This window comes from Neolamprologus brichardi, chromosome 3 (assembly GCF_056152115.1).
Source record: "Neolamprologus brichardi isolate AB-2024 chromosome 3, ASM5615211v1, whole genome shotgun sequence".
Classification (NCBI taxonomy): domain Eukaryota; kingdom Metazoa; phylum Chordata; class Actinopteri; order Cichliformes; family Cichlidae; genus Neolamprologus; species Neolamprologus brichardi.
The window spans coordinates 51,880,654-51,905,281 of NC_142106.1; the positions used below are offsets into that span (position 1 = coordinate 51,880,654).

At 41.2% G+C, this 24,628-nt stretch overlaps 1 protein-coding gene and 1 pseudogene across 2 annotated transcripts in view; both read right to left on the minus strand.

The window, feature by feature from the left end:
* The window catches only part of LOC148105770 (focadhesin-like), a 29,158-nt pseudogene extending 23,407 nt beyond the window's left edge, over positions 1-5,751 (minus strand). Inside the window, exons 1-5 of the transcript XR_015718607.1 lie at positions 5,673-5,751; positions 2,698-2,769; positions 2,048-2,122; positions 1,462-1,616; positions 470-562 (exon numbers count right to left, since the gene is read on the minus strand). The product of XR_015718607.1 is annotated as a focadhesin-like (transcript). The remainder of the gene's footprint in view (positions 1-469; positions 563-1,461; positions 1,617-2,047; positions 2,123-2,697; positions 2,770-5,672) is intronic.
* A 2,180-nt stretch (positions 5,752-7,931) lies between these two features.
* LOC148105771 (stonustoxin subunit alpha-like) lies at positions 7,932-13,083 on the minus strand. Its single transcript, XM_087838392.1, has 4 exons — positions 13,064-13,083; positions 12,215-12,243; positions 8,318-8,842; positions 7,932-7,963 (listed from the first exon to the last, which is right to left on the minus strand). The coding sequence occupies exons 1-4, from the start codon at positions 13,081-13,083 to the stop codon at positions 7,932-7,934; spliced, it is 606 nt and encodes a 201-aa protein (XP_087694518.1).
* Positions 13,084-24,628: the final 11,545 nt, after the last annotated feature.

Genomic DNA, 24,628 nt, shown 5'->3' on the forward strand with positions numbered 1-24,628 from the left:
GCTAGATGGGTACCCACCTCACCCAGCAACTCTAAAAATTACTCGAAACAACTGTTAGTCACATGTGAACAAATGACTATCGGCACCTGTTCCCAACATGACGGCACAGGGAAGCAACCGTCTTGTCCACCAGGGAAAACTTCTAAATGCTGCCATCAAATCAGGGAGATACAAACGTACCCATTCCCTGTCTGCCGCCTCTCACTCTTTACATGTAGTCAGTATTTTTCAACCTCATGCACCAGTTTGGGATTCTCATGCTCCAAGAGCCAGTTTATAGCTGGGACTGAAGCACCAGGGCCTTTGACTGCCACCAGACAGAGCACCGGACCCCTACGGCACTTCAAGTGGGTGGTGGACCAATGCTGCTTCTTTGGACTAGCAGTAAGCTACAAGCTATATGTAGCTTGATAGATTACACAGGACAATATGTTTGAACATCTCTAGATATTAGACATGAGATACTTACCTGATAGAATACGGACAGGTGAAGTGTCCATCGCTCTGGTCAGCCTGCATCTCCAACAATCGCCGAATGACTTTTATCAACCCTTGAGTGTGTCTGTTGGACATCAGAGTCAGAATAACTGAAAAAACTAACAGTGTGAGCGTTTTCATTGCTTCAAATGTTTTCAAATAGTTACATTATGCTGCACAACTAGGTTAGCGTCCAGATTAGAGAGCATCCAGCTCTGAACTGTGGAACAGTGACCTTTAACATTTTCATGTTTCCAGTTTGAACTTTCAAAGCTATTTTCTTTACTTCACATGAGCCCTGATGGAGAGCAATGACATCGTGGATTTATCCTCCATGTGTCTAACTCAGTTTGTAGACTGTCAGTCTGGTTCCTGCACTGGAAGCATTGACTCCATGTTACACACTGGTAGCTGGAAAAGAAGGCGACTGGACTTGATTAAGTTTTAAAGATGTTTCACTTCTTATACAAGGTGGAGAGACCCACATATTTAAACCCTACAGGGCGTTTCCCTCCTTGGAGATGGTCATCGAGCTATTTGTCATGTGCGTCATCACATGAGTATAAACAAAAGCGTAGGTCATTGTCAACACCAAGGGTTAAGGGTTGAACCACTATGAGACCTTTCCGCGACCCATCATGTGACCTTTGAGGTCACCTGAGGCGAGGTGTGAGTGGGCCTTTAAAGGGATTTAAAGACTGAATTTGTAGGTGACGATGGCCAGTAACAGTGGACATACACGGCCTTCTTCATACCTCTTCTCAGTTCACAGTGTTAGCATTCTCATGCTAAAGAGAGCCTTCTTTGTCCTGCTGATACACAACCTCGTCCTGCTGAGGTCTATCTTTCATGTTGTGCCTTTGTGCAGCGGCTGTAACGCTGCATGGATGCAGGTTACAGAGCCTCTGTCAGACTCATTGACAAACAGCTGAGCTGAGCTTTCTGAGGCAGGATCGTGGCGTCCAATAACTGCGCGTTGCATACCTTGCAGAAGGCAGGAGGTTGAGGACACCATTGAGGATGTAGTCCAGGTCTGCATGGCCCTGGTCCACCAATAACACCAAGGTGTCACAGCACGCTGAACACACCACAGCACAGTCACTGCAGCACTGCTGCCACAAAGCTTCCAGTGCTGGGCCCTGAACAACAACAGTGATGCAGTCAGTGTTTCAGAAGTTTAACAAAACGATCTGTGCCATTTCCACACATGCACTGAAGCGCTGAATGAAAACGGACAAAGACAGAGGTGCACGTGAGAATGCAATCTGTCCCACTCAGTTCAGCCACTCGGGCTCAGCACTGATTCAATCCCAACTCACAAGGTTTGATTCAATTTGGACTCAGACAGTCAGAAATATTATAACTATGATCGTTTATCAGTGCATATCCATATTTTATATCTGTGTATAAAAACAAAGCTGACACTGTGAGATCAGAGGTGTCAGCCTCACAGCAGATGTGTCAAAGTCACTGAGGATAAAACACAGGACCACATGAAGCAGATGTTCCTGCTCTTTTATACTTCATGTAACTAAAGAAATGATCATATGTGACTCTTACAGGAACTCACCTGAGCACAGGACCAGGTGATTTGCCCATCTGACCCTTTTTCCTTTAAGACAGCTGCAACAAGACTTCTCACCGTCTACAACACAAGAAAATCACACTTCTGTACCTTTATTCACAATAACAAAGAGAGGAAGAGAAACCAACACTACAGAGTGAATGAATGAATGAATGAATGAATGAATGAATGAATGAATGAATGAATGTGCCTACAGGGACCTGAGTCTGTGTGTGTTCAGTAAAACCTGCCTCTCCTCTACATAAACATATTAAACACACGAGTGTGAGTGACTCAGAAACCCTCGTGGTTGCCAACAAACATACAAAGTAACTCTGTGTCTTGGATCTTGTTACACTGTAAACTCACCTCATGTCTCTTTAAAATCCTCCAACAGCTGCACACATGTATCAGTGCACCTTACAGTCATGTTACTCTATCAAATAGTTACGTTACTCTTTACTCTGTCTTATCAGGAGACTTTTTTATGAGTATTGCTGAATTCCTGTTAATGGTAGAGATTTTCTGCCTGTGTGAGCTGCTACTTAGTTTACCTCTATCATTAACAAATCACTCGTACCTGTGGAATCAGACAAGGGAAGGATCATTGGTATCATTTGGATGGGAGGAGTCACAGAGCAGAGTCCGCCTCTTACCTGGGCTTGTATGACAGGGCTGGGGAACTCGAGCCGCGTCTTTAAACTCTCCATCATGTCACTGGATCATACCTGTGAACATCCAGAATCTCCATTAGAACAAGAGAAGGAGGTTTGATCAAAGTAAAGACAGCTCTCCTGTTAAACTACAGATGATCACAGATCAGGGAAATCAGACTTTAGCTCAGGGATGTGACATCGAACCCCTGACTGATCCAAACAGTTTATTCTTCCTCTCAAACAAACATTCCCAAATGTTTGTCCCAAACAAAGGAAACCAAGATTACCCTTCAGCCATCCACCCACTAACTAAACAACACTTTAGGTTCATGTGAAGTTTCTGGATGAAACTTTATATGAACTTACATGACGTGTACATTGTTGTTTCTAAATGCATTCTGCTAAACTATTTTAGTGCTGTGGCAGTGTGTTGTCATGTATATCTATTAATAAGTGTTCAAACAGAGATGCTAACAGTGCCTGATTATGTTATCTTATATAACAAATACGTAGCTTTCAAAGAGAACACATGGTGATAGATGATGAAGTCTCCCAGCAGCCCTCCTACTGCAGTGTTACTGGGATACGCTCAGAGACACCTGATCGAGTTCTAACAATAAGCTTTAGAGAAAAAACACAAACACTAAATGGGGAGTCTCATGAATCCAAGCTGGGAGCTGGTCCACAGGAGATGGGCCACTGAGAGACAGCTGAAGGCACTGCTGAAGGCACTGCCTCCTATTCTACCTAGCAACAACAAATAAGGCTGCAGTCTGAGGAGGGAGTGCTCTGTCAGTATAACTTTGTACTACAAGCTTTTAAAGAGACGACAGAGGCTGATTATTCGAGACCTCGTCTGTCAGAAGGAGGATTTTAAATCTTGGATTTAACAGGGAGTCAGTGAAGAGGAGCTAATATGTGACAAACATGCTCTCTTTCTACTTCCTGTTGGTACTCGTGCTGCAGCGTTTCAGGTTAACTGGAGGCTTTGAGGCTTTTCATGGCACTTGTCTGATAACACTGACTCACAATCGTGCAGCTAGAATCACTCTCAGCTTAGTTCACAGACCTACATGGTTGTTTGTGCACACTGAATGATATATTCTGCTCAAAGACTCCTCACAGCTTCACTGGAGCCACGATGATGCTGTTTCTAAGAGTTTTAGGGCCGAGCACAACAGCCTCTGTCTGGATTTAGAAGCAGGAAATTAGAGGTCACCAGGTCTTTTAGGTCTCTGTGATCAACCAAATCACAACAACAGTCACTTGAAGGCACAGACCACGAAGTACAGAGAAAATCCCACCAACCGGTCAACCGCAATGACCAAGGCCTTGGCCACAGCGGGAAGGGAAATCTCCCTTTTAGCCGAACCAGACTGGAGGACGAGCAGACGTCTGACCGACTGGTGGAGAGGGAGGGACTCACATGGTGGATACTCATCTCTCACAGACGGTGAGAGGACAAAGACAAAAGTGTCACCTCATATCAGGCGGCACCTCCAGGGCTGAAAACTGAAACCTGTGCAGAAGTGCCAAAAACTGCAATTCCCCTAACGGCCTCTGGAGGCTGCATCCAAAAGTGAGACAACCCCAGCAGCCCCCTATATGAGCACTGTTACAGTTTACAGCTGTAGCTTTTTACCAGGCCTCACCTCTGCCAATCCAAGTGACCCACCTGTGTCACACACACTGTGAAGCTAAGCAGTGTGTCACAATGAAAGCTCCTGCTTCTTCCATGGTTTATATACACATGCTGTGTGGATCTGTGTCTGAAGGAGCACAATACATTGGTACGCACACTCATTGTGTCCCAAGTGTCACTTTCAAACTATAAAAAACAAAAATAAAATCAGCAGCGTTTGCTCTGTTGGTCTCTAAAGAGGACATCAGGCTAAATACATCTACTGTTATTAAATTAGTGCGACACACCATGATGAGCTGCACTCACACTGATACAGCCACGTAGTACGTGACAGCTCAAATAATTAATCAAGAATAATCCCCCAGATATATAACAATGCTCAATCTGGAAATGGCAAAGCCGACCACCCAAGACAGAGCAGCATGTTTATGAAGTGTCCCACAAGAAACTGGACACGTCAGAGAAACCAGGAGAGGAACTGTGGTGTTACATGATGAGTGGGTGAATACAGCTGTTAAGGGTCACTGAGTGAAGGATGCAACAGGAGTTAGACCTGCTCTGGTGTCTGTTTTGGAAATGGTGACAGTGACTTCAAATTAAAACTAAAACCCAGCTGGATGTGTCGTAGTGGAAAATGTTCAGTTTGTCTTTGAGAGTGACTGGAATGGACGAGGAGGACCAGCTCAGGGTGAACCTGAGACCAGGTGACAGACCTGGATCCTCGGGACCAGGTGAGAGGAGGCAGATGAGTTGCTATGGAGACACTAAGAGGAGAAACCGGAAGAAGGAGAATGAGCTACTATCTGTGGCGTTTCCGTCAGAGCCGCTGCACAGATCTACCCTGCAGGGCTTCCGTCGTGATGTTCGTGGCAGGAACACTGCATTGTTTCTTGAAACTACACCGTTAGCTGGGTGACATTAACGGCGAGATGTGTAAAAATGCAGTTTTCCAAGTGACAAGACTTTTATTAATTAAGTGAGTGAAAATAAGGTTGATTTGTCAAAGCGGTTTACTGCGGTGCGCAGCTCGTCCTGATGTTTCCTACATTTCCCACAGGCCAAAGCGCTTCACCACGAAGCTTCCGTACACACGAGGCCATCCACAAATATCTGGTGATCGGAGGAAACTAAACTGTAAAGTCGTCCGGACACAACTTAGCGCTGAACAGGACCTGCTAATAGCAGCTTAGCATCAACACAAGCTAATGCTAACGTGATACAGCTGACGGCAGGTTCACTGTAATAGATACGCGGCTGTAACTGTAACTGCAGCAGGCTGAGAAAGACTAACGAAGCTCAGTTAAAGTTATACATGCTGTTCAAAAAACTTTACCTCCTTCATCCAGCAGAGCCGCGCGGAAATACGGCGAGCAGCGAGGGCCAAAAAGGACAGGAAACCGCCTGTCTCACGCGATTACGTCACAGACATGCACAGCACGCGCAGGCTGAGTTCATATTTTCACCACATTTAATGAAGCACTGCAATTATTATTGTTGTTGTTGTTGTTGTTGTTGTTAATATTATTTTATAACAAAATGTTGACACACTGTGTGAAATGTGAATAAAATTGAATTAAATAAAATTAAATTAAATTACAAAAATTAAATCTCATGAACCCATACTTTACTCATAATGCTGTAGTGTGCAGCTTAGCAACATCCTCCTTAAACATGTAAAAGACATCATCTCCATGGGAGCACATGCTGCTCTAAAACCTGTGTATATAATTCAGTCTTGGTTCCTTTCCAAATGTGCAAGGTGCCACTTCCATAGGCACTGATCTAATGCCGACCATCAGAGATGCAGCCTTTTTAAACACTGATAACAAACTTCAGCTCAGACATGTAAAGCGTCTCATTACAGACGATTTACAGCCGGCGAGCCTTCAAAGTCTTGGGTCTGAGATGAGTCCGTAAGAAACCACGTCGGCCGGTCTGGAAGCACGTCGCGAGGCTCCAAATGCTCCACCAGACCGCCGACAGGTCTCGCACGCCACAGCCGCTCTATCACGTGACACATACTGCTCCTATGAGCTAAGGTCATGTGTTGGGTTACGCCATGTCGCAAGTTTTCTGAGGTGCTTTTGTGATATTTAGTAGATCGGATTACATCTTTTTTTATTTATTACTTATATACGATCCAGTAATTTAGGTCAGTATCGGACTGATACCGATACGCAACATCGGATCGGTCCATCTCTAGTTCAGATGGCTTTTAATGAGCCTTATAAAGTAAACACAGTTTAAAAACATCTAGCAACTAAATCAAGGGTAGCCTGAACTTACAGTCACACTGAACACAGCAAGTGTCCCTGCTCTCAGACACAAAACCTGCCTTTAAAAGTTCAGAGTAATGAAATCAGCAGTTCTGATTCTATCATTTGTAGTCTCACACACTTGTGCATTTCTGTTGTTTTGGTTCACATCGGTTGATTTTCTGCTGTAAACAACTAAAGAGAACATTTTCTAAACCTTTGAGTGTCCATCAGGATCCTGTAGAAACAGCTTCCATGTCAAAGATCAATATTCTGGATTCTGTTTAGAAAGAAAAAGATTTTTAGAAAATTCTCTAAAGAATTCAACATCTGTTTTGTTTTCTACTATTTATTTTTTTTTTAAAGTCACTCTAGTACAGATTTCTTTAGTCACATGTCTTTGTGTCTTCCATACAAACATTAAACATGCAAACACTCAACACAGCAACACTGAAAGCATTTGAGTGTAACTTTCATTCAAATCAAACTTTATACACAATTACAATAATGGAAAAAAGTCTAAATATTAAAACACTACAACCGCCGAAGAAACAAATAAAAACAATCACAATCAACATCAAAATATGATCACAGAAAAATAGAAGAAGAAGATGACAGCTCCAGCACCCCCCACGACCCTGAAAAGGAGATGTGGAAGCGAACGGATGGATGGAAAAATAGAAGAGACATATCATACAATTCATATACGTTCATGTGAAATCTTTGGGTTCAAAAAACCCAATAACCTTGAATCCTTCTTTTAATTTATTATACATTTAAATTTCAGCTGGTAGCAAGCAAACAACAGCATATCCTGATACGAGGCTCACAGATCAGGATCAAACACGTAGAAACCGACATTGATGTTGCCATGGTGACCCCTGCCATATATAGTATTTCTGTTACCTCACTTGTCTTAAACATCAACGCTGGCTGTTTTTCATTTTACTAATGAGTCCACTCTCTTCACTCACTTTCGTCTCTTCCTCGTGTTTGAGCTCCTCTCAGAGAGGATTTAAGAAAGAGCTTTGATGATGGCTGTAGCTCAGGAGATAGAGCAAGGCATCTAATGATCAGAAGGTTGGTGGTTCAATCCCTGACTGCTCCAGCTGGCACACAAAGTATCCTTGAGCAAGACACTAACCCTCTCCGATGCATCCATCAGAGTATGAACGTGTTAAACAAGAATCAGTCCATTCACCATGGAAATATCAAAGTAGAAAGTGATGTCAGTTATGATTGGCTGCACAGCTGGATCACATGACCAGGTGAGTGGTACAAATAACAGGAAGCTTCTCTTGTGGCTTTAATAATCATTTGAATTGATAACTTATGATTTACAGACTGTTCTTTATCTTTTCATTGTCGTCTGAAACACAGAAAAATATCAATGTTGGAAAATATGACATTTATATCTAGTTTCTAAAGGATGGTTTAATTCTCCAAAGGCCACCACAGACATGACAAAGTTATTTCATCATTATAATGCACAAAAACAAAAATCAGGATGAGCCCTGCTGCTCACCAAACTTGTGTTGAAGAATAATTTGTGAATCATTTAGTTTATAACATCAACTGACTGAATCCATGAATCTCATCATGTGTTTCTGAGTGAAAGACACAGACATGTACAGACTGAACTGTTTCTCTAACAGGTAAGACTAACTACACAGAGTCACTGACTCAGGGTGAAATAATAGTTTAATAATACTGTATGTACTACGATTCAATGGAGTCCAGAACCCAAATCCAGGATAAAGAGGTTCAGTGAATGTGGTGTTGAAGATGTGGAGGTGGATCAGAGAGTCAGAGGAGACTCTGTAGAAGGACAGAGTGCCAGCAGGACAGTCCACATACACTGCTGCTCTGTTAGAGACAGAGGAGGAGGAGGAGGAGGAGATGGATGTTTCTCTGTTATTGTGCCACACAGAGGAACCATGATCAGAGCAGAACAGACTCCAGGACTGATCATTTCCACCAAACACACACTCATCACTCCTTCCTTTCCTTTTGATTCCTCTGTAACTCACTGATATCAAAGCCCTGCTCGTCCACTCGACCTCCCAGTAACAGCGACCAGTCAGACCATCTCTACACAGCAGCTGTTCACAAACATCAAATCTGTCTGGATGATCAGGATATGACTGAACCTCCCACCCAGTCTTCACATGTGTCACCTTCCTGTTGTTGTCAGACAGTTGGAGGTCTGTGTTCACTGTGTTTGTGTCGATTGTGAGTTGACAGGAATCTGATGGAGAGAACAAACACAATCCAGCTGCAGTTATTGATCCATCATCTGTTCATTGATTGACACTTTGATGATGACTCCTGACATGATGAAGATGGTTGAATGTGTGCTGCTTTGTTTTCATGAATCCCATTAAAAACACACTTACACTTCCTCAGACCTGGTCTCAACCATCGGACTCCAGCAGGCTCCACCCTGAAAGGAGGAGGGGGGTCAGAGCAGCACAGTCAGCATGCACACATGGACATTACATGGCTCTCATACACACACTGTTACACACTGATAAAGGAACAGTCCAACATTTTGACACATAAATGTTTCAACTTCAAAAGAGCAAAACTCATAATCACATCACATTTAATCTCCTTTATTAAGCACGATGTCCAGGGAGCATTGACATGTGCCACAGTCAAGGTTCAACACACTGTGACATTCATGCTGTCAGGGAGTGGCTGCATATTAAATGTAAAGACTGGGACTGGCTACAAAAACTGATCCAGTACAGGTAGAGTGCAGCAGCCAGTGCATCACATATTTTGAGCTAATGCAGCGGTCATCACACCACATACTGCTTTCTATGTAAAGGAGCCTTCATTCTCAGATTAGGGCTGTTTGTGACCATAAAGTCTGTCTCACAAGGGCAGCCACTGGTCCAGGCGAGGATGCCTCCACAGTGGGATGTGTGAGGGTGCAGACATGGGTGAAGTTAGGACCAGGTGCCAGTGGACCTGTGGACCTCTGGAGATAGGAGTTATTGTTTCACTCCACCAAAAGCAGAGAGAAAGATGTTTATTAATAATCCTTCTAATTAATAAATGCTCTGTAGAGCAAATTTGTTGAAGGTAAACAAACATAAATGATGGAAACAGCATCAACCAATCACAATGCTGCACTCTTGCAGGAGGAGGTTGTGATTTGATGCATGTGATGAATATATTTATTTCTTATTCTCCTAACAGGAAAATGATCTTTTATTTTTGTATATTTATACTAACATAAGTGCATTTAAAGGCTCGTCATCTTGATTTATTTATTCAGAAATGATATCAAACAATAATACAGGGAAACCCTGAATTAAATTAGACAATTCTTGGTCATTGATGGTTACAGCTAACAGTGTCTCTGGGACCACTTTGACAGCATTTGACTGAAGTGCTGGTTGGCTGCAGGGCCACCATGAAGGCTCTTTCTGGAGTTCTCAGTCCTGCAACACATATCCTGCAGTGCAGGCTGCAGGGTAACAGGACCAGTGGTTGTTAATGCTACATCCACTTTACAGTCAAAAACACCCACTAGTCTGGGCCTAACCCCCAACCGGTGACCCGGTTTCCTCCACCAGCTCCATCCCTTTGTTTCTTAATCTCTTCTTTCTGCTGGAATGATTATTTCTTATTATAATTATAATTTCAAGGTTGATCGACCAAAGTTAATTCACTTTGACTGCATTCTATTTTTCTGTTGTTTTCTACTAACTATTATCACAAAGTCCAGAAGATCAATTTGATATTTTAGCACAAACAAGTTTCAGTAGTAAACGCTCAGAAGCAGCAAACTAGCAGTGCAAAATAGCCCATTTTAGTAGGTGGTTAGTTAAGTTGATTGACCTAGTAATCCATTTACTTTTACTAATGTTTTTTTTCTAAGCTGGGGAAACAACTTCCCCCTAATTCTAGTTTATGCTGGGCCAGGCTAAACATGTCCTGGACATGGTCTCTGCACACAGATAAAACTTAAAATAAATAAAGAGAGTGAAAATGTCAGTTCCATTCCAGAGATCAGTTTGAACAGGCTGCACCGTTGTTGCTGACAGAGATTTTGTCCTATGAGACCACATACAGACATCTACTGTTTAAGTTAGACCAGAAATGTGTGATTGTTCAAATAACACTGGTTTCCAGCATTAAGTAATCAGACAGAGCCTGTTTCCTCATCTATCAGACACTGTTTGTGGCTGTAACGGCCATCTACATACCTCAGAGTGTCCAGTCTTAGCTGCTAAAGCATCTTCACTCCTGCTTCTCCTGGGTTATTGTAGCTTAGGTCCAGCTCTTTCAGATGGGAAGAACTGGAGCTAAAAGCTGAGACACGAGACTTGCAACCTTAAAGTTAAAAATAGCCATTAGTCAATCTAAACCTTAGATTTTAAACCTCTAAACCTCATGCACATGTGGAACTGAACCATTCGCTTGTCTTAATTATCTGATGTTTATATGTGTTACACTTTTTTAATCTTTAATTTTAAATTTAAACTAACATTTAAAAACATTTGGTACAATGTGGAAAGAGGAAGAGTATTTCCACCAGGAGCAGAAACGTCTGACTCAGCATGACGATGCTGTTGGTGGATACTGAAGAGCTCAGCCTGTCAAGACCAGTGTTGGGTAAGTTACTTTAGAATAGTAACTTAGTTACATTACTAGTTACTTCTATCAAAAGTAACTCAGTTACTTTAAGTTACTCGTTACTTTCAAAGTAACTAGTTACTAGGGAAAGTAACTTTGGTTTTACTCAGAATTCTCTTGTTAATGTGTTGCTTCCATAACTTTGCCAGTCTTCTAGCTTGCTTACTTGCCACAAGTGCACTGTGCCACCTACCAATAGAAAGGAAAAGATAATGTGCATATTTCCACGAGAGAAATCCCACGCCTGGACCGTCATTGACTGCTGCCATGATTCTAGCCTACGTCACAGCGTCATGTGCGCCTTTTACATCCAACACAAAAACTGCAGTCGTGGAGCTTTGATTGTACTCAGAACTCTGAAATTCTGCCTTCTGAATAGGAAGATGTAGGCAACACCAGACTGCAGATGAGCTGCATACAGGGCTGGACGGGGACAAAAAAATCGGCCCGGGCATCTTGACTAGAGACTGGCCCACCATTATAGGAAAACTCATAGCCTTTGAATGAAAAACAAACACTGTTGTGACAGTGATGTATACTGTTTTGATGGTATATATGCATCAATCTATCAATCCTTTGTTGTAAGATTCAGATAATTATTTTTTAAAAGCTAGACATTTTAAATGAGAATAAGAAAGAAAAGTATTTCTTTGTGCCCACCTCTCCCTGTTAATGCCCTACCTGGCCCCCCTGGCAAAACTTTGCTAGATCCGCACCTGCACAGTTACCAGCTGTCAGCTACCTAAAAAAGGATCCTGGGGTTATCTGTCTCTCAGAAACAGTTCATAACTTCCCTTCAACTCATTCATGTCACCTAAAAGGTAAACCTGTTTCTCCATCACCTGTTCAGCTCTGATGATTCAGTAAGGACATCTCCTGGTTTCATCTTCATGTTTCCCTCTCACCAGATAAACAAACCGACATCATGACCAGCAGCTTTTTTGCAGCTGTGGCTCCAGCAAACATCAGCTGATACTAGAAATTAATATTAAATAAATTCTAACAACAGCTGATCAAGCTTAAACGTGCTGCTGTTGTTTAATGCGGCATCGGCTGGTTTCCTCTTTCTGGCGCGAAGTGGGCGATAATCAAACAAGAGAGCCGATCAGCTGATCATTGATCAGTTTCATGATTGAAGTAGAAACGGGAGAGGGAGGGGGGAGAATGAAAGAAGAAGAGGCAGCTGTGCAGCAAAGACACAGAATAACTCCAGCTTTGTGCCTTTTTTATTGTAGCTGAATTACGGGACAAACTGTTCCTTTTCACCTCAATAAGAAACGCGTAATATTTTCTCTGAATACCAGACTGGACGGTTGGCAACTCTAATAACTTATGAACAAAATAAAGTTCAACATCATTAACTTTATAGCACCCACCCAGCTGTATAGAAACTCCGTCATGCTAGCTAGTACGCAGTACAAGTTATTGTAACTGACTGTAAAAAGTCAGCACAAGGAAAATAAACTCCACCTAAACTTGGTTTATATCTGACCCAGATAGACTGCAGGTCATAACTTCTTACCTGAAGTTCAGTTCACCTGACACTCGGACCGGCGGCCGCCTCGGGTCTCTGTTCCTCCTGCCTCCCCTTTCCCTCATCCACCTGCTGCCTCTGTGGAAGCTACACCATAGCCACCAGCAAACAACTGATTTATTTTTACATATCGACCAGCATCCGGCCAATCCACCACCTTTCATTGTTTATACCGTTACAAAAAAATAAAAAAAAACCATCATCGGCCGATTAAAAACGAAAAATCACCATCGGTATGCCCGATGGCCAGTCCAGCTATGGTCGTGCCATCAGTTAACGCTTCACGTGGCAGCTGTGACACGCATGCCCGGGGTTGGCGACCCCTGCTCTAAAGCATCTGATTTGGATTCCTGAGATCAAATATATTTTCCTTTGGCTTTGTTTTCTTCCCATTTGTGGCTTTAATGTAGTGTTACATCCTGTTTGTTTGCTTCCATCTGTATACATGTCCAGATTCACTGTTATGTTTCTATTCTTACATTGCTGTGTGATCACTGTTCCCTCTGCTAACTGATTTGACCTTTTGTATCTTACACTGATACTTGTCATATTTGTATCTGCGCCTAAAAGATAAAAAGTTTTCCATGCTAAAACACAGCTCCACCGTTATCTAAATGAGACGTGCAGCACAGCAACCACAGCAGCGCTCAGATCACACGTGTCCTGTTCTTATGTATAAAAGCATGAAACAGGTGAGACAGGTGGGATCAATATTAATGTTGTGGAAATATATGAAAAAGCAACAGAAGAGTGAAAACATTTCGTGTTTCTAGAAAGATCTTTCAGCTCATAGCTGCTCACAGACTGTATTTACAAGTGACAAACTGCAACTCTACAGTACATCTACAGTATATATCAAATATATTCTGTATTCAAATCTATTGAGTGATGTTTGAAAGTCTTTCCAGGTGAGTTTGATACTGGTAATTTTCACTTTATGTGCAGATAACACAAGAAATTACAGATGAGAGTCGTGTGTTCAGAGTTCTGGGAACAAACAGGTATGTTAACAGTATGTTGACAAGAGCTATCAATCACTGTGAGAAACTAGTAATCCTAGTACATCAGAAGAAATCAGGATAGTATTTTTCTTGATACTATTGTTAATAGTCCTGGAAGTGATTTTCAGAGTAGCATGTAGAAGTAGCATGAATACTACTAGCATTAATGGTAGCATTAAGGCAGGAGTCACGCTAGAGTGTTTGTTCTGTTGGTTACTCAGAACCAAGAATGTAGGAAATGCAGCCTATGTGTTTGCATGCAGCCCCCCGCCCCCCAAAAAAACAGCCATTAAAGTTACCAACTACCATCTACCTGACACTTTGTACAGAAAACTACTTTCCTTAGTGCAAATTTTCTTTATGCTAGTACCAAATCACAACAATAGTCACTTTAAGACAATGTATATTGTAAGGTAAAGGCCCTGCAATTATGGTGCACAAAGGTGAAAAACTCCCTTTTAGCAGGTGAAAACCTGAACCAGGCTCGGGGAGGGGCGGGCATTTGCTGCGATCAGTTGGGGGGTGAGAGGAGGAAGACGGGACAAAGACAATCTGGGGAAGAGAGCCAGAGAATATTCTCAACTAATGATTGAATGCAGAGAGGTGTATAAACAGATAGTGAGTGAAAAGGGCAACTGAAGAAGAAACACATCAGGGGAGCCTGCCAGCAGCCTAGACTTAGGCTAACTAAGGGAGGATTCAGGGAAGAAAGGAAAGTTGTAATCCTAATGTTAAAAGTAGAGAGGGTGTCTGTCTCCCAAACCCAAACTGGAAGCTGGTTCCACAGAAGTGGTGGCTGTAGCTCAGGTGGGGGAGCCGGTCACCTACTCCCCGTCTACATGCCAGATATCCTGCATGAAAGTTGCTCTCCGGTGCATCCGTCAGAGTATGAATGGGTGTGAACGGGTGAATGAGGCAAGCTTTGAGTGCTCAGAGTAGAAAAGCACTATATAAGAACCGGTCCATTTACCATTTATCAAGAGGGGCCTGGAAACCGAAGGGTCTGGCTCCCATTTTACTTTTAAATACTCAGAGCGAAGTGCTCTAATGGGGTGATATGGTACTATAAGGTCATCAAGATAAGACAGGGCCTGATTATTCAAAACCTTTTATGTGAGGATTTTGGATTTTTATTCTGGAGCCAATAAATGTTCTGTTTCTAATCCCTGTCAGGACTCTCGCTGCAGCATTTTGGATTAACTGAGAGCTTTTAGGACATCCTGATAATAACCTCAGCACTTCCTTTTGATCATTTTTGTGGGGGGAGGGGACATTAACACCAGGTTTTCTCAAACAATTGACACACAACCTGTGAAAATGAATAATTCCAGTAACTACAAGTGTGTGTTTACATTTGGATCGTATAGATATCTGGCATTAAAACCCAGTCTTCAGAAAATGTCCTTTTCTTTTTGAGTTCTTTCAGAGCAGTCTGGAATTGATTTTTGACTAAATAATTAAAACTAATAATAATATATTACTACATTATATTACTAACAAATCCAGGACACCCCTGTTGATCCAGTAGCTCTAAATGAAGTTTGAAATAAGAATCGTGGTGAGTTCATTAGAAATATTTCACTTTTTTTTTTAAATCAGTCATTACTGGAATCATCTGAAGTGCAAAAACAGTGAGATTATATATGAGAAGGACGGACTCAAAGACTGTCGTGTATCACATATATATTACATAGATCTCCAAAATCAATGCATCATTAATGAAACTGAAACAAAAGTACTGAATTTCATGTGGAAGACCAAACCTCAGCATTCAGGAAAGTCTTATACAGGAGCAAAGATAATGGACGTTACCCGGAGTTTCCACTGTGAAACCAGGAATAACAGCTTAAAAATGTTGTTGGATTTCTGTGATCTAAATCATTGTCAGCCTGGCAGGCAAATAGCGTGGACACCAAAGTTTGTGAACGTGATAACCTGAGAACAAAGACATGTAGGATTTTAAATCGGTACCATAGGTGTGTCTACTGGGAGGCTGAGGCTTAGCGCTGGTGGCTGCCAGTACTAAGTATTATTATACAACTGTACCAACCCTTATTTAGTTGATCTTATCTTCTTTCCTTGTGTTTCAGTTAATTTTTACTCAAACTGGGTGTAGAAGGAATCCTCGCAAAGGTTTCTTTTTCTTCTGTGTTATGTTTTATGTATTTCTCAGCTCTTTGCTTCCTTTTTCTACTTTAAACTTGTTTGTATGCTGTTGTGTAAATGTTCACACTTATCATAGAGTTTAAAAAAGTAGTAGGCGTGGTGATGAGCAGGAACGGGAGTAAAACTCCAGTAAGTGTACCAGTACTGTACCAGTGTGTAGCATTAAAGTGGTTGTAGTATCAGTAGAGTAGTGTTAGTACTAGAGGTGGGAGGAGTAGAAGCAGGTGGAGGCACTGGCTTTAGGTTAGTACTGCCTTTCTCTGGTTCTCCTTTACAACTCATCTCCTTCTCATTTGCTGACAATGTGCAGAGACATCATCCTTCAGAGCACACCGACTGATGACCCGTCAGCACTGAGCAGCCTGTACATCCTGACAGGACACGAAAGCAGCTACTGAGAGAGGACACGGGGCTTCTCTTTCGACAGTGTTACCAAAGAAAAGCACAGCCTGTCTGTAACTGTGGGGTGGAAACGATGCTCTGTTTCACTGAGGCTGCGCCAGGAAACGGTTTGATGCTGGGAATGACAAATGTTAGGAAGGTATGCTGCTGACTGTCCAGCCTTCACCTGTACACAAGACACCTGTCAAGGTCCTCGTTGGGGTTATAGTTGATAAAGCTTTCTAGCGTTTCTTGTCTATTCAGCTTACCGGCTTAAATCAGACCTTTCTCTTAAAGCTAATGCAGACTCCACTGATCCGCCCGCTCAGTGTGGACGAGAGAATAACCTGAACATGGCCTCTGGGACATCATCATACTGATGTTATGAAGTGCTCAGTCAGGTTTTCTTCTTGATCAGACTGAGGTTGCAGACTGTGTGTGTTTTGGTGCCTCAACATTCAGTCATATTCTGTAAAGCCATTTTCTGTCTGCATGCTGCACATAAACTCTTTGGACCAGAGTGCTGTGACACCTACACCTTACACCAGCAGGAGCTGCTCGGCCATAGAAAGCTGTTCTGTGAAGTGCACGGCTTTTTTGCCAGTGTTGATTTTATGGGTTTAATGTAATAACTAATTTTTCACATCATCGTCTGAGTCGTAATCCCAACGAGGAAACCTGGAATGTAAAACTTGATGGACGCTCCAGCTGAAGAGTGAAGTGTCAGACTTTTAATGTATCTTTCAAGCATTAGCGTACTTACTATGGCAGAAACAGTGCCACGTCTGAAGCATAGGAGCCATCTTCATCTCATTCTTCCCATTTCATGCAAGTTTTTTCTCATCCTCAGATGGACAGAATTTGGTTTGCTGACTTCATTCAGTCACACCATACTAGAGCATAAAAAGTGGAAATAAACTGGTCAGTAAGAAAGTGTGATGCTTGAAAGTATAGCGTAAGGACAGCAGCAGCACTGCATTTACAGCTGATATGATGACTTCAGCATCTTTAAAGAACTGTGAAGGAATTATCAGTGCTAACACAACCTTAAGCATGTGATGTGACCGTATACACTGCTTACACTTTCAGTATCCTTACTTAAAGAGAACATCTCAGAAAAAAGTACAGTTAGCAAGAAGCTTTGAGAACAAGGCAGTGTTACTGTATGCTAACCACCGTGGTGGTGTAGCTTGTCCTGATAAAAAGTGAATGTGGTCACATTATACTTGTGCTCGTTTAACTAAAATGAAAAAATAAAATAATTCCACTACATGGGTAAAGATATTTATGATATTTATGGAAAGGATACTATAAAAGTAACACTGGCCTTTCCATGAGAGAAACTTGAAGTACAGTATGCATGTTGAGATTAATGTTTTTTTAATATGTTTTTGCTACTATGTGAAGATGTGATGTTATTAACGACACAGAGACAGAAATAAAGATTTTCATATCTCTTGGAGTTTTATGAAGAGTTTGTTGGGTTGTTCTTCTTTGAATGTGTGGATCGATGCTTCTACAATTTATATCTTAATCCTTCAATTTGTAAAAAATATTTTGAATTCCGTTTGAGAAGATAAATGAAGGTTCTTGCGTTCAAGTGGAGGCTCTAGCAGACTGAGAAAGTAACTGCATAACTGTGTTATTCCTGCACCCATAGCAGCAAGTAAGTGAAGGCAGTGATGAGCGCTGATGAGTTCTCAGATCACTCAGTCAGTCTCTGAACGTCACCTTTATTGTGATCACGCACTTTAAGCTTTCATGCCTGTATTTTTGCACAATTGTGATAATACTGTATTGAAAGAAATCTGTGCACAGACGAACATGGGGTGGCTTTGCTCAGGTAGCAGAGGAAGGTGCTTCAATCCCCGTCTGCATGCCAAATATCCCTGGGCAAGATACCAACGCAGAGTTGCTCTCCGAATGTGTGTGAACATTACACAGAAAGTGCTTACACAGAAAAGTGCTTGCGTACACCTGAATGAGGCAAGTTCTTTAAAGTGCTTTGAGTACTATATAAGAACCAGTCCATTTACGTTGCCAAAGCACTCAATACTCTCTTTACGAAATTCTCTGTAGTTTGTTTCTCCAGCACCGTATTTGACCGCGGTCAAGTGAGCCCTCACTTACGAAGACACAGTCAAGCTAGCCGCACCTAAAATGTTGTTGCACTATTCTTATGCATATTACGGTACGGGTGCCGACTGGCTTAGAAATGCAGTCTTTTGTGTCCTAACCAGAGATGGGCAGTAACGCGTTACTTGTAACCCGATTACTTTTTTCTAGTAACGAGTAAAGTAAGGGATTACTATTGCAAAAACGGTAATTAGATTACCGTTACTTTCCCGTAGGAATGCTGCGTTACTGCGTTACTAAAACCGTGATTTTTTTGTGAGAATGTCTCATGACAGTGACGTAAGCAAGTGCAACGTTCGTGACAACAGCTGTGTGCAGATCAACAATGGATCATATATTGAGTACGGGAGAGAGTATGAGCGTGCAGCGTTTAAAGCGTGGAAGTACTGACCTTATTTTGAGTTTGATTCCATAAAAAGTGACAAAAACATTAGTGTCCATTGTGGTGGAAAGAAAACTTCTTTTTACAGCGAAAAAACCCCCCCCTAAACTTCCAAGCAAGCTCCGAGTAGCTACGACGTAATGGGAAACTCACAGAGAAACTCGCGGATTCTTCCACTGACCGCTGCAGCACACCTGCACCAGGGTAACCCTCCGCCTACCCCACTCCTGCTTTACAGGTGAAAATAGAGCAAAAGGACTGCTAGTCTTTGACTTTATTTATTTTCTGCTGTGTTATACTTCCATCTATTTGAAAGAGTGAGTGTAAACACACAAAAAATATTTTATTTTATGTGCTGGAATGTGCAGAAAATAGGTTTAAATGTTAAATTAATTTCTTCCAGTCAGAATGTTGCATATAATTTAATTTTTGCTTGATGCATAAAGTTAAAAGATTAAAACTAATAAAACAAGTTTTAAAAAAAGAGACTTTTTCATTTGATTACATTTTGTATGATGGATTATGCAGATAAAGTAGAATTGGGCTGAAAGACCTATCACTTTATCAACTATTCAAGTTGTAAATCGTGTTTTTAAAAAGTAACTAAGTAACTAAGTAATTAATTACTTTTGAAAATAAGTAATCAATAAAGTAACGGGATTACTTTTTGGGGGAAGTAATCAGTAATTAGTTACTGATTACTCTTTTCAAGTTACTTGACCAACACTGGTCCTGACACTATTGTACTTCACAATCCACTCCCAGTTTTGGTTCATCTCCACTTTTCACCCAGTGATCCACACCCAAAATTACTGTACGGTTTTCCAGAAAATCAACAGTAAACTTTACCCAATTTACTGTACTGTACTCTATATTTTCTCATCTTTGAGCTCAGATTACAGGAAAATTGTAAGAGGTGACACAGATATTTCACTAGATTCTGACTCTGGGTGACCCCCACTCTTCACAATGTGATCCACACCCAAAATTACTGTACGGTTTCTGAGATCGCTGTGTTAACCCTCTCAAGGCAGGCGTTGCAGATAAGAAACAGTTAAAAGCTAACAACCTGATCACCCCACATACATATTTTATGAGGTTTTTTTTAGTCAGAAGTACCACTGCAGGTATTCTTTTGTGCATTAGCAACAAAAACTTAATTTGAGCCTGAGAGGGTTAAGTATGAGTATGACAAAGGCTAAGAAAATATACTGCCTAAAATAATATCAAATGTAAACAACAAATTACAAAATTGCCACACCTGCTGTTATTGCCAGGTGTTCGATAGAGCATTATTTAGTCATAAAAAATACATATCATTGAAATATCATCAGTAAAAGAAATACTCTCACTATGTAAGACATGTTAGCAAATTCAGTTAATAAATAATGTATCAAATCTATACAGATGTTTGAAGGTATAATGCAAAGCATGTTTGTTTCTTATGGCTTACAAATGTGTTTGCCTTTAACATAATTTACATTTCATTTATACAGTTTCACAGACGAAACAATGAAATAGGTTTCCTGAACTGTTCTTCATGGCCCAAATTTTGAATCCTTTTGAGGGTGATGCATTATCCATGAAGGTGGGCAATTTGTTCATTGATCTCTGACCCTCGCTGACTCTGACGCCTCCTAATTCTGCTTCCAGCCTTGCTGATTAATTTGTTGTCACTGATGCTGTCACCAGTTGTACACAACATCTCTGTTTGTCCACCAGTCTAATCTGTAATTCAGTGAACCCAGAATTACCTGTATCTTTGTAATGTTTCAGAAAATATACACTATATGTTGATGGGCATTGTCCCACTTTTCTTTCCTTTATAAGTAAGAATCTCTATGGTTTTAATGACAATTCATATACAGATTGTGGAGGACATTTTATTCAACACTCAAAAAAGTTTCTCACCAGCAGACTGTGGTACAATTTGGACTGGTTCTTATATAGCGCTTTTCTACTCTTTCTGAGCACTCAAAGCGCTGTACACAACTTGTACATTAACCCATTCACACCAGCACATTTTTCTAAGTGACATTCACACACACATTCATACTCCGATGGATGCATCGGAGAGCAATTTGGGGTTAGTATCTTGCCCAAGGATATTTGGCACGCAGACTGGGGAAGCCAGGGATTGAACCACCAACCTTCCGATCAGTAGATGACCTGCTCTACCACCTGAGCTACAGCCACCCACTCGGAATTAACCAGACAAATCGCTCCACCAACTAAGAACGGCCATGCACCACCACCCACAGAATCGAGAAAGAGCTATCAATCTGTCAATCCTTTCCGTGTCCGGGCCGGGTGAGGTTTCCCGTGTTCAGCCCACAGTTAATAAACCCATCCAATGCAGCGTTATCAGAGAAATTATGCAAGTGTTATGTTTGTATGTACTGGTAATCTATTTATCATTTATCATGATTCCTGCTCTGATGATTACTTTCTTCCCCTTCTGTAATTTTAATGGATAAAGGATGTTGAACATTAAGCTCCAAACAGGATGAATGAGGAAGACCACAGTGGAGAATCATGGATGTAGTGAAAGAATACATGCAGATGTTTTTTTTTTCATGGTGGAGGAGCAACTTCTGATACCATCTTAAAGAAAAAACACATAAAATTGAAGAGTAAAAATAATGACAACAATATGTCTAAATTTTTTATTAATTTTTTAGAGCAAATGCAGTCTTGTCATGGTCAGAGTTGCCCACTCATATTTAACTAATTCAAATACAATTACTGCATTTAAATGCTTATGTTCTAATAAAAGGCATTGTTTAATACTTCTGCCATGACAACCCAAATAAATCAATGAGAGGGAAACGGGAAGATTAGTCATCAGGCAAGGTTTACTGTTCATTTACCATGCCTTGATATCAGTAAGCTTAACAAATGAAAAATGTTGGGGACGAGAACCGGTGTTCTGTCAAAACATCCTACCGCAGCGTAAATTTATAGTCTTGTCTATCAATCTGTGCTACCTTATCAGAATATGCTACCTTACGTGGTTAATGGCTCCGTCGTATAGGTAGGATGTTCAGATGAACCAAACACACTATTAAAACATGCTTCCTGCTTGGATTTATATAGGTAGCATGTTCAGATGGCCCAATCACACTATTAAAACATGCTTCCTGCTTGGATTTATATAGGTAGGATGTTCAGATGGCCAAATCACACTATTAAAACATGCTTCCTGCTGGGATTTATATAGGTAGCATGTTCAGATGGCCAATTCACATTAATAAAACATGCTTCCTGCTTGGATTTATATAGGTAGGATGTTCAGATGACCAAATCACACTATTAAAACATGCTTCCTGCTGGGATTTATATAGGTAGCATGTTCAGATGGCCCAATCACACTATTAAAACATGCTTCATGCTTGGATTTATATAGGTAGCATGTTCAGATGGCCAAATCACATTATTAAAACATACTTCCTGCTTGGATTTATATAGGTAGCATGTTCAGATGGCCCAATCAATTCAATTCAATTCAATTCAATTTTATTTATATAGCGCCAAATCACAACAAATGTCGCCTCAAGGCGCTTCATAGATACAGAGAAAAGCCCAACAATCATATGACCCCCTATGAGCAAGCACTTTGGCGACAGTGGGAAGGAAAAACTCCCTTTTAACAGGAAGAAACCTCCGGCAGAACCAGGCTCAGGGAGGGGCGGCCATCTGCTGCGACAAGTTGGGGTGAGAGAGGGAAGACAGGATAAAAGACATGCTGTGGAAGAGAGACAGAGATTAATAACAGATACGATTCAATACAGAGAGGTCTGTTAACACATAGTGAGTGAGAAAGGTGACTGGAAAGGAAAAACTCAATGCATCATGGGAATCCCCCGGCAGCCTACATCTATTGCAGCATAACTAAGGGAGGATTCAGGGTCACCTGGTCCAGCCCTAACTATATGCTTTAGCAAAAAGGAAAGTTTTAAGCCTAATCTTAAAAGTAGAGATAGTGTCTGTCTCCCGAATCCAAACTGGAAGCTGGTTCCACAGAAGAGGGGCCTGAAAACTGAAGGCTCTCCCTCCCATTCTACTTTTAAATACTCTAGGAAGAACAAGGAGGCCTGCAGAGCGAGAGCGAAGTGCTCTAATAGGGTGATATGGTACTACAAGGTCATTAAGATAAGATGGGGCCTGATTATTTAAGACCTTGTATGTGAGGAGCAGGATTTTGAATTCAATTCTGGATTTAACAGGAAGCCAATGAAGGGAAGCCAAAACAGGAGAAATATGCTCTCTCTTTCTAGTCCCTGTCAGTACTCTTGCTGCAGCATTTTGGATTAACTGAAGGCTTTTCAGTGAGTTTTTTGGACATCCTGATAAAAATGAATTGCAGTAGTCCAGCCTGGAAGTAATAAATGCATGAACTAGTTTTTCAGCGTCACTCTGAGACAGGATATTTCTAATTTTAGAGATGTTGAGCAAATGGAAGAACGCAGTCTTACATATTTGTTTAATATGTGCGTTGAAGGACATATCCTGGTCAAAAATGACTCCAAGGTTCCTCACAGTGTTACTGGAGGCCAAGGTAATGCCATCCAGAGTAAGAATCTGGTTAGATACCATATTTCTAAGCTTTTCAGCGCCGAGTACAATGACCTCAGTTTTATCTGAGTTAAGAAGCAGAAAGTTAGTGGCCATCCAAGTCTTTATGTCTTTAAGACATTCCTGCAGTTTAACTAATTGGTGTATGTTATCTGGCTTCATGGACAGATAGAGCTGGGTGTCATCTGCATAGCAGTGAAAATGTATGCTATGTCTTCTAATGATGCTGCCTAGGGGAAGCATGTATAATGTAAACAGAATTGGTCCTAGCACTGAACCCTGTGGAACTCCATAATTAACCTCAGTGTGTGAAGAGGACTCTCCATTTACATGCACAAATTGGAGTCTATTAGATAGATATGATACAAACCACTGCAGTGCAATACCTGTAATACCTACAGCATGTTCTAATCGCTCTAATAGGATATTATGGTCAACAGTATCGAATGCTGCACTAAGGTCAAGAAGGACAAGCACAGAGATGAGTCCACTGTCAAGGCCATAAGAAGATCATTTGTAACCTTCACTAAAGCTGTTTCTGTGCTGTGATGAACTCTGAAACCTGACTGAAACTCTTGAAATAAACCATTCCTCTGCAGATGATCTGTTAGCTGTTTGACAACTACTCTTTCAAGGATTTTTGATATGAAAGGAAGGTTGGAGATTGGCCTATAATTAGCTAAGACTGCTGGGTCTAGAGATGGCTTTTTGAGTAAAGGTTTAACTGCAGCCACCTTGAAGGCCTGTGGTACATAGCCGATTATTAGAGATAGGTTGATCATATATAAGATCGAAGAATTAATCAATGGCAGGACTTCTTTGAGCAGTTTTGTAGGAATGGGGTCTAAAAGACACGTTGATGGTTTGGAGGAAGTAATTATTGAAGTTAACTCAGAAAGATCGATTGGAAAAAAAGAGTCTAACTTAACATCAATGAAACTAAGAGTAGCTGTAGATAATATTACATCTGTGGGATGATTATTGGTAATTTTTTCTCTAATGATAAAAATTTTATTTGTGAAGAAGTTCATGAAGTCATCACTAGTTAACGTTAAAGGGATGGTTGGCTCAAAAGAGCTCTGACTTTTTGTCAGCCTGGCTACAGTGCTGAAGAGAAACCTGGGGTTGTTCTTATTTTCTTCAATCAGTGATGAGTAGTAAGCTGTTCTGGCTTTGCGGAGGGCTTTCTTATAAAGCAACAAACTATTT

Coding starts and splice junctions, on each gene's coding strand:
- LOC148105771 (XM_087838392.1), bottom strand. CDS start 13,083: ATGCGTGTCACAGCTGCCAC. Junction 8,843..12,214: donor AATATTAATTTCTAGTATCA/GCTGATGTTTGC, acceptor TCTCTCCATCAG/ATTCCTGTCAACTCACAATC. Junction 7,964..8,317: donor GTTCTGGACTCCATTGAATC/GTAGTACATACA, acceptor TCTGTGTTTCAG/ACGACAATGAAAAGATAAAG.